General features: G+C 34.4%; 2 protein-coding genes across 2 annotated transcripts; one reads left to right on the forward strand and one right to left on the reverse strand.

Moving 5' to 3' along the window:
- Window positions 1–479: 479 nt before the first annotated feature.
- Window positions 480–4,082, forward strand: LOC125811062 (type I inositol polyphosphate 5-phosphatase 1-like). Its single transcript, XM_049490552.1, has 7 exons — window positions 480–1,008; window positions 1,134–1,221; window positions 1,304–1,414; window positions 1,496–2,101; window positions 2,406–2,669; window positions 2,944–3,131; window positions 3,233–4,082. The coding sequence occupies exons 1-6, from the start codon at window positions 909–911 to the stop codon at window positions 3,122–3,124; spliced, it is 1,350 nt and encodes a 449-aa protein (XP_049346509.1). The 5' UTR covers window positions 480–908; the 3' UTR covers window positions 3,125–3,131; window positions 3,233–4,082.
- Window positions 3,802–6,973, reverse strand: LOC125811070 (autophagy-related protein 11). Its single transcript, XM_049490562.1, has 8 exons — window positions 6,868–6,973; window positions 6,579–6,748; window positions 6,367–6,429; window positions 6,126–6,145; window positions 5,927–5,971; window positions 4,673–4,740; window positions 4,381–4,511; window positions 3,802–4,272 (listed from the first exon to the last, which is right to left on the reverse strand). Exons 1-8 carry the CDS (start codon window positions 6,938–6,940, stop codon window positions 4,144–4,146), a joined length of 699 nt encoding a protein of 232 aa, XP_049346519.1. The 5' UTR covers window positions 6,941–6,973; the 3' UTR covers window positions 3,802–4,143.
- Between the last annotated feature and the right edge of the window lie 2,940 nt (window positions 6,974–9,913).

Below are 9,913 nucleotides of genomic sequence, written 5' to 3' on the forward strand. Positions count from 1 at the left end.
CATAGCTAAGACGTACTCTTAATTATTAGTGTGATATTACTTGCTTCAACAAAGTCTACTCATATTTCCCCATATAATATTACACAATTAAGAAGTTTGCTTCTTCTTTTTTACCCTTTCCAAGTGCTCCCACATTTTTTTGCTTATTTATTTTAAATGTGAGACTTTGTTCGTGCCTGAAAGTGACTATTGCAACATTCAGACTCTTAAAATAAATAAATATATATATGTGTGTGTCAGATCCTCCAAAGCAGTGCATTTTTGGAACATCCGTTACAAATACGACAATATATTTGAAAAGTCCAAGCATACTTGGTAGCTGATTAAGACGTGATGAATTTTGAGGCTTGGTCTATGAAAAGTCAGCGATCACACAATAATGTATATGTGTACGGCTGTAAAGATGGCTTAGGTGGCGTGCTTGGGAATGAGTAATTAACTAATGCACGACTTAGACAGTTTGCTGAATTGATCTGGCCATGTGGTATGATAACTTTTAGTCACGGATAAAGAGTTACACACAAGATTTATATGAACTGTGCTCGTAAACAACCCCACAATCATAAAACTGATGGAAACTTGTGCGGCCAATAATTTATTGCTGGTTGAACAACTCAGTTAAAATAAATTAAGACCATTAAGGAAGTTTCTCAAATGTGCAATTCAACAACCTTTGACTTTTTCTTCTCTCTCTCTTTAAATCTTGGTATTATCGCATAAATTATGGGTTTGTCTCGTTCGTCCATTCCACAACATTTTCTATCAAGGCGACCAATATAATAATAGCTTTACCCAGAACCTAAAAGGCAGACATGTGGATATTCTTCAGCCATCCAACTTGACAAGAAAATATGTTGTCATCTCTTAGAGGAAACTGATAATCTTTGGAATGGACTTTATTTCAAATCATGGGTAACAAGGAAAGAAAATCAAGACGGAAAGTGTTTCGGTTGTGGTTTAGCAAGAGAAGAAGCAGAGCTGATGCATCCCATTTAAGCGAAATTTCAGGTTTATTTCGTTTCTTGGTAATCTGGCTTGCGTCGCGCCTCCAGTTTATTCGTTTATTTCATTTTTCTGTATTCAAATTTCTTTCTTATATTTTTTTGGTGTTCCTTTTTGATTGCTTTCCACAGATGACGACGGACAAGATGATGAGTGCATGAATGGTCTTTCTGTTAGGTCACTGGACAGAGGACCATGCATTCTAAACAATGAATTGAGGTGAGCATCAGTTGGAATATCATGTTATGGACCTCTAAAGCTTAACAGGATAATACTTATTTTGACGATCTTTTTGCTGTAGAATCTTTGTGGGTACGTGGAATGTTGCAGGAAGATCTCCTGTGGGAAGTCTAGCTGTAGATTTGGATGAGTGGCTGAATCTGAAAGAAGCAGCAGATATTTATGTTCTTGGGTATGTATAAATTCAAAGTATAACCTTCTTTTTTCATCATTGAGGACTTGGTCATTTAAGAAGAAACTTTTCCACTAGCAGCTTCCAGGAAATAGTCCCTCTAAAGCCTAAAACTGTAATTGGAGCAGAAGATCCAACAGAAGCTACTAACTGGAATGTGCTCATCGGTAAAACTCTAAATAGCAAGTATGGTGGTTCCTGGTTAACACCCATGGTCAATCCAATCACCAATGATAATTATCGATATGATCAAGCCACTGAATCATATACTAGACTGAGGAGTGACTACGAAATAGTTTCAGCAAGAGGTCAGTCTAGAACTGAATATAAGCTCTCAGATTATGTTGGTAGTTACAAATTGATGGCGAGCAAGAAGATGGTTGGTGTCTTCATTAGTGTCTGGATGAGAAGGACATTGCTAAAGAAATATTGTGTCTCGGAAGTGAAGGTCTCTTCAGTAGCTTGTGGCATTATGGGCTATTTGGGAAACAAAGGATCGGTCTCTGTGAGCATGTCCATAGGAGGAACTAGTTTTTGCTTTGTGGCAGCTCACTTAGCCTCAGGAGAAAAGAAAGGTGATGAAGGGAAAAGGAACCGTCAAGTCACAGAAATTTTTAGGAGAACATCTTTCCCCCGGCTGTCAGAAGACTGCCATAAAAATCATCCTCTCACCATCTTAGGACACGAGTAAGTCATATTTTTCATACCTAACTAATTACGCCTTTTTAACATATATTCAACATATTTTGTTTCAAAATTAGGGATAAGTCAGATTTATAAAAACAGTGGCGTAGGAATTTCCTTTCGAATCAAAAACTACAACAATAATAATGACAATTATAACAAAGACTTGGACAGTAATTGGATTCATAGAAAAGATATCGAACTGAGAAGCTAAGAAGATTTCTTATAATTATTAGAACTCCATTGAATAAAAAAATGATGAGATTTTTCCACCTAAACTGACAAGATGTGTTTTCTTGTAGAACAGCCAGATATTTTGGTTTGGAGATCTCAACTACAGACTGTACTTGGAAGACAATTTAGCGAGGGAATTAATAAAGAAGAAAAATTGGAGTGCGCTGCAAGAGTTTGACCAGTTGGGGAAGGAACTAGAAGACGGTGGAGTGTTTCAGGGTTGGCAAGAGGGAGATATAGAATTTGCACCCACATACAAATATTCTTCTTCCAATTGCAATCGATATTCTGGTGGACTTCCAAGCAGAGCGGGGGAGAAGCAAAGAACTCCAGCATGGTACAGTCATCACTTTACATTTTTATATAGAACTCTCATCAGTTATTCACCAGTGAATGACTCATCACCCCCACCTCCCATAAAAAACACACACATCGTTCCATCCACCAGATAATTGAAAACATCAGGAGTCAGGTCTAGTCCTTTTTCCAAAACTGATGATTAAAATTAAAAAAAGAAAAAAGACTATTTAGGAATCTGACCAAGTACTAGTCATTGCTAGCCACTATGTGGCTCATACTTGCTATCATGACACTTGGAATGTTAATGACAGGTGTGATAGAATCCTATGGCATGGTAAGGGCGTGAAACAGCTTTCCTATTTCCGCAGTGAAAGCAAGTTCTCAGACCATCGGCCTGTCTCTGCGTTATTCTCTGTACTAGTTGAAGATCAAAAGTGTGCCCATTCAAGTTTGGTTCCATTTCCTCCTTTCAGTCCCCTCCACAATTCCTAGTAAAGATGTAAGTATCCAACTCATTGTTCACTGTAGTTTCTTTGATCTCTAGCTCATTATGGATGATTTTGTGACCATCAATTTACCAGAGCTAATTGTATGTGGCAGGTATAAGGCAAGAGTAATAGAGACGCTAGATATCCACTTTTATCATTGATTGTGAGGGATATAGAAGGATCAACAACATATGTGCAAAAGGGAAAATTGAAAAGATGACTTCTTATTCAGCTGAACAAACAATTCATCTTTTTACAACTCAATCAGTTCAAATCCTTCAGAAAAGCATTCTGGTCGATTCACTTTCAAGCCTCCCATAACATCCAGTAATGGTAGGTTGAGCATGGGTGGTGATGACGATTTTATTAGGATTTAGAAGCTAGTACATTTAACTTTCTTCTTTAGAAATACCATAGACAGCTGAAAGAACAGAAATACAACTATCCTTTATGTCTGGTTTTACAGCTTCCATTACATTTGTTCTTTAGGATGTATAGGGGAGAGTGAGTAGAAAAACTAGGAGTGTCAATTATGCAAACTAGCCCTATTTGTAGTAAACCAAAGCTTAGCGACACATAAAGCCTGTGGAAGACATGAGAGCAGAAGTGTAAGCACCTCAGGGTCTTACTTTTGACTATCATCAGTTATAAATGTCAGGGACTACTTACAAGAAGCTAATTCTCATCGCCTGCTTGAAGAATTTGACTTAATGCAGCTGTATTGTCCTTATGACATCTGGGACATACCGACCTCTTTTGTAGCTCATCACCAAGGGAAGCACATTTGTTTTCCAATTCAGAAGTCTGCTTACTTCCAGTCAAGGACATAATAATTGTTGACAAATCTAAAGCAAGGGTGCTAATTTCATATGTATTTTTTTGAGGTGTGAAAGAGTTTCTCGGTAATACAGTAAAGACATAATGAGACTATTGTCTAAATGTGGAATAGTTCATGAAATTTTGAAATCCCCTGTCGACTCATTCTTCTTCTACCAATGAGCTGAACATAATAAATAATTAGCTTTAAAGAGCAGAAGACCAAACAACAGAAATTAAAGGATATCTGGCTAACTCCTGCATTTCCATATTTTCTTTTGTGATTCCCTCTATCAGTGATGCTTTTCTTTCCAAATTATTCAACTCTTCTTCAATCTGAAAAACACCACACTGATCACAGTTCTCCTAATACTAATAACCAGACAACATCAACAGAAGAAAGGTATGAGAACAGACAGGTCTAACAAAAACACAATGACTTGCCTGCCTATGAATATTCTGTTCAACTTGGTATTCCTCTTCTTCCTTAGTGATCTGAGAAACTATCTGAGCTAGCTGACTCTGGAGTTCTCTTTTGAAAGCTTCAGCATCTTCTCCTTTGGCTTTAGCTGGACCTGCTCATGAAGGCGTAAAACAATTCTTGTTCAGCTTGAAGAAGCTAAGAAAAGCAACAATAGAATTTTTGAACTCTTTAGAGTTGAACATCACATATAACAGAAGAAACTCGCCAACACATCACAAAAAGAAGAGTGCATATCTATGTGCGTTAACAGACCAGGCTTTGATGCTGACTCGCTGCAATTATCATTTTGGAATATAGATGCTATTGACTCATGGAATTTCCTGCATCCAGTTTAGCAGAAAAAGGTTCAACCATTTAGCAGCAGTGCAGCTAAATCTAGATATAGTGTAGTCACAAAATTAAAATGAAATGAGCCTCGGAGTTAGAATGAGAATAGATAGGTTTATATCTGGCCACTAAATTTTATGTGGTCGACCTAATGTGTCACTTTGATTACTAGATTGGAGATATCCAGTGCCCTCAGGGAAAGAACTTTTCTAATAAGACTGAACTAAATAGTAGAGTAACAATTTTTTCTGCCAAATTAAGGAAACAAGGTTTAGAATTACTACCAGTCTACCACAGTAAAGAAGAATATTTACTGTCTTTGGGACTCCATGTCTAGACTTTGCTAGTTGAACAGCTAATGTGCACAAGTCTCAAAGTAGGGTATATGTACTAGTTCAGAGATAAGACCGCTGAATGAAAGCCAGTTTATGGTATTTGTAGTTCAGTAGTTTATGAGTAAGTACTAAACAATGATATACGATATGGGCTAAGAGGACTAGCAGCTCAATAAAAAAAAATATTTGTTTCTGTGACCATGCGGTAACCATACAATCGCAACAAATTATGTTTGAAAAGCAAACGAAAAAACACATAATCATTGTATAATTGTAGATGCTAAATCATCAGGTCAAAATGTTTCCCTTTCTCATAACTAGTTGCTAGACAGATATGATCACTCCCCAAGCACAATTTCTTGTTCATTGTAGTCATGACATATCAAAGATTATAAGCATATAAAACAAAAATATTGGTCGATGATCTTCAATCTTCAAGTATTACAGACTGAATCAGCCTTTTTAGAGTAAAGCAAAGTTAGTTACTTAGGCCACGGTATGTGTAAACGCAATCCAGAAGATTTTGCAGCAGCCAAGTAATGCTAAATTAGTAAGTTTTCTAGGTCCAGGTATGCGTAAATGCAAATTAGAAAAAGAACAGTGACTAAGTTAGCTATTCAAACATTGGCACAGCACGAACATGGATTGACCTGAGACTGGTTCATATCTCTGTCTGTACTTAGCAGTTGTATGTTTGACAAAGCAACATGATTGGAGCTATAAACATGATCTCTAACTTTTTCAAAAAGATATTGACGAACTCTACCTTATTAGTCTGACTTCATCCAGTGGATTTCAATAGTAAAAGGTTACTGCCTATTAAGGACACACAAACAACCTGTACCTTATCTGTGCATTGAGCTCAAGCATTTTCTCTATGAAGTCATCTCTGCATAAGCAATGATAGATACAATGAGAAAAGGAAATGCAATCAGATTATTTCAGAACACTAAATGGAGAGAAAGACGCCTTTTCTGCATAGTTAAGTGCTTGTAATTGGCCAAAAAGAGTTAAGAGGTTAACTGAAGGAAGCATGTCATTACCGATTTTCTGCTTCTTTATTCTTTTGACGGTTCAAATATCATCAATCGATCAGTGAATTCATAAGAAGAAACAGTGGCCTTGTTAGCAAGCCAATACTATAATGTTCAAATTTACAAATATAAAATAAGTACAAATAATACAGATCTAACATTAAGAAGTTAAAACTTCAAAAATCATAACCAGAAAAACAGAGCATCAAATGCGCCTTAAAGTAGAACAAAATCTCAAGTAGATTTTTACCTTGAGAGACTCAACATTAGATCCATACGCTGATAATTCATCTTGAATCCAAAGGATCCCTTCCTATAACGTAATTGAAACGGATCTCTTAAATAAACGAGAACAAGTGCTTTTCTGGAGTTCAAATTTCAGCTAATTAGATATGTTTCAATTAGCTCAAAGCATTAACCAAGAAAACAAAAGCAGATATAAATACAAATGAAATCGAAAACCTCCAGGGTTTGAATTGCAGACTCATTCCTGGCCAATTCTACTTCATAGCCTTTGAGCTCTTGCTCAGTACTCTCCTTCTGATTCTTCGCCTCTTCGACCTCCGCATATGCAAGTTCAAGCTCTGATTGCAGCTGTTGATTTCGCTTCTTGTGATTTACTATTCTTCGCTCTGGAAATTTCGAACAATTAGCTTACAAAATAAATTTCCAGTTATTAAATCCGTTGATATCATCCGGTGAAAAATTTCACACGAACTATTTTGGAGGAAATGAAGGAGCAAATACTAACCTCCTTGAGATTTTTCAGATGCGAATTCGCGGAGAAGAGTTAGGAATTGCTTCTGTGACTCGTTTCCCGCCATCGCTTCTTTTTTCTGAGAAGATATCTCAAAATTTCGAATTCTTCTCCGTATGTTCTCTTTTATAGTGGACCATGACTAATTTACGGGTAGTCTGGCTCAATTGGCCCATGACTAATTTACGCGAGCCCAAGATTTTCCAGCCCAGCCGAGCTAAGCTGATTTACGAAAATGATGATAAACTACCTTATTAGACATACATCACTACTATATATACTAATATTATCTTTACTTTCAAACAATTACATATATTACCACTTTTAATATTTTATATCATATATTAATATATTATTTGAAGATACAATTAGATTATTAGATACACACATACCTTAAAATTAGGATTGATTAATTATCTGCTTAATTAACTCTTTAACTCCAAATCAACCACTATCTCTTAATTCTCCTCTCCCATATTTATCACTCAATTATGTCTCCTCCTTTATGATTCAGGAATTTCATCGTACAATTTCATTCCAACAATAGCTAATCTACTCTCTTCTTCTCAAGATATCATCACCATGGCCGACAAATTCTCCTGAACCCAAATATTATTCTGTATTGTTCATTTATAACTAGATCAAATCAAAATAATTGCTACAGAGAAAACTTTAATTCAGAGTGGGTCTTGATTGTTTGTCTCTGGAAGAAATGGATCTTAGTTTTGATTATGTTATGCCACAACGCAAAAGGATCAAAGGGAGTATTGTAGAGAGTTTTTGTTTGCTGGTGTTCTTTTAAGGCTTTCTTTGGTTACCGTGACATGGATTTGGTAGTACCAATATTACTTTGATATAGCCTTGAAACATGTGTATCCAATATGTAGTAAAATTAATTAAGATTTGAGTTGTATTTTTAGTAATGAGGTGTCTGACCATGTATATGTATCCACCATTAAATTTTGGATACATGATTTTTAACAACACGATGATATTAATGACACGACAGATACTCTACAGTCGTGATTTGTTCCTAAATTCATGTGATTCAACTACATTACATATTTAGATACACATAATTAAATGTATATGCTTATTATGTATTCAATATATATGTTTTTGGATATAACGTATGAAATTTAAATACACATAATTAGATGTATATGCTTCTTCTTTTTGTATATTTCATATTTAGATACACATAATTAGATGTATATGCTTACTATGTATTCGAGATACATGTTTTTGGATATAACATATGCAATTGATACTTGATACATCAAATTAGTACTAGATACATATAAAAGATACATGAAATTAATATTATATATATATATAAATAGATACATAAAATTAATACTAGATACCTATAACAAATACATGAAATTAATGCTAGATACTTCTATGATACATATGAATGTACTTGCAGGACACTCATGTATCTAAGTGTTTAGTTTGTTGGATACATCATATACTGATATAGATACATCAAATTAATGAATTTATTATTTTAAGAGTAATAATTTGAAATTAATCAAATTGCATTACCAAGATATACATGTTTTTATCTTATATTAATAATATTAATGAATTTACTATTTCAAAGAATAATAAAATGAAATTAATTATCTATGTATTTTGAAAAGCCTCAATTACTCCTCTAATTAAGGAAATCAGTTCCAACCAATTAATTTGAATAAATAAATTTTGTATCTCCATTTTAAAATTCGGCAGATACTGCATGTATCTCATGGATTCAAACTCATGTATCCTAAGCATAAATTATGGTACAGGAAGTAATATTTGAAACTATTGAGAATCTTAATAATTAAGTCCTAAACTAGTGGATTTATGTGGTTTGCCCTTTTTTTTTTATCATCGTTTACATTTTAATCATACTTCTAATTTTGAGCATACATAATTCTTTAAACTGATAAAATATTAAACTATCTCTAATGCCTACAAATTTTTCGACCAAATTATAATGTTTTTTCATAATTTTTTAGGTTTACCCAAAGATTTTCAAACGTGGATCTAAAACGTTCATAAGTTACGAGAAAATAAAAAAAAATCACTCAAAAGAAATAATCGACAAAAATCTATGTCCAATGTAATATCTAATAAGTTAAATTTAGGTGTAATCCGAACCCTCTTGATCTCACTTGGCTTGTAGGATAAAAGACAAACAAAGAGAACAAAGTTACAAGCATATATAACAAACGTACGTAGTACTAGTAACAATTGCACAAATCAGCAGGCGGTCACAATTAATTCCGTCTTTCTCGGGTCTGCCATACCCTTTGCATTTGCATGTCTCTCTTCTTCTTTTTGTGCACTTGCATATCCATTCCATTGCATAATGGTTGCCAACTCCTTCCTAACATGGAAGTCTAGTCTGTCTCCATAAGTGAAGTTTAACGTCCATAATTATTGCTACGACTAAAAGTAAAATTTATGTAATGCAAAGGGTTTTTTTTGTCAAATTATATTGGAGCCTAGAGAAAACTCTAGTGTCCGAAGTCAAAAAATTTCATGGAATAAAATGAAAAGAAATAAATAAATGATCAAACTGATACGAGACTTCCAAGATCAACATCGATTCTGTTGAGATCGATGGTTCATAATAAGATTTTTCGAATTTAAGTCCTATGAAAAAAAGAAATTATGGGGAGCATCACCACCAAAAATAGACCTTAAATGTGTGAATTCGGATCAGACTTTAATATAGATATTGAACAAATAAAAAAATAAATAAAAAGCAAGACTAAGACCTACTCAAGAGAGAAATGACCTACTAAAAAAATGCATTAAGCAGGTGAATTCAAACTCTAGAGTCTATACTTGTGAAGGAAACAACTTAGCTTTCTATTTCTATATATATCTTTTTGCTTTTATAATGCGTGATCCTTGAAAACCAAATTTATAAGCAGCAAGAAACCAATAGATGTGCGGTGTGCCTTTACATTCTTCATGTGTCATTAGTCGATGTCATTTTCGTTTTCGACTTCAATAGCAATATATATATTTCGACTTCAATAGC

This window comes from Solanum verrucosum, unplaced genomic scaffold (genome assembly GCF_900185275.1).
Source record: "Solanum verrucosum unplaced genomic scaffold, falcon-dt-bn FXZP01000032.1, whole genome shotgun sequence".
Taxonomy (NCBI): domain Eukaryota; kingdom Viridiplantae; phylum Streptophyta; class Magnoliopsida; order Solanales; family Solanaceae; genus Solanum; species Solanum verrucosum.

What these genes read in the sequence shown, in the direction of transcription:
- LOC125811062 (XM_049490552.1), top strand. Translation starts at nt 909, where the DNA reads ATGGGTAACAAGGAAAGAAAATCAAGACGGAAAGTGTTTCGGTTGTGG. An exon ending in ATTCTAAACAATGAATTGAG is followed by an intron (nt 1,222 to 1,303) that starts GTGAGCATCAGT and finishes TTTTTGCTGTAG; the next exon opens with AATCTTTGTGGGTACGTGGA. An exon ending in CTCACCATCTTAGGACACGA is followed by an intron (nt 2,102 to 2,405) that starts GTAAGTCATATT and finishes CTTGTAGAACAG; the next exon opens with CCAGATATTTTGGTTTGGAG.
- LOC125811070 (XM_049490562.1), bottom strand. Translation starts at nt 6,940, where the DNA reads ATGGCGGGAAACGAGTCACAGAAGCAATTCCTAACTCTTCTCCGCGAA. An exon ending in AATAAAGAAGCAGAAAATCG is followed by an intron (nt 5,972 to 6,125) that starts GTAATGACATGC and finishes TTGCTTATGCAG; the next exon opens with AGATGACTTCATAGAGAAAA. An exon ending in CGAGTCAGCATCAAAGCCTG is followed by an intron (nt 4,512 to 4,672) that starts GTCTGTTAACGC and finishes CTTCATGAGCAG; the next exon opens with GTCCAGCTAAAGCCAAAGGA.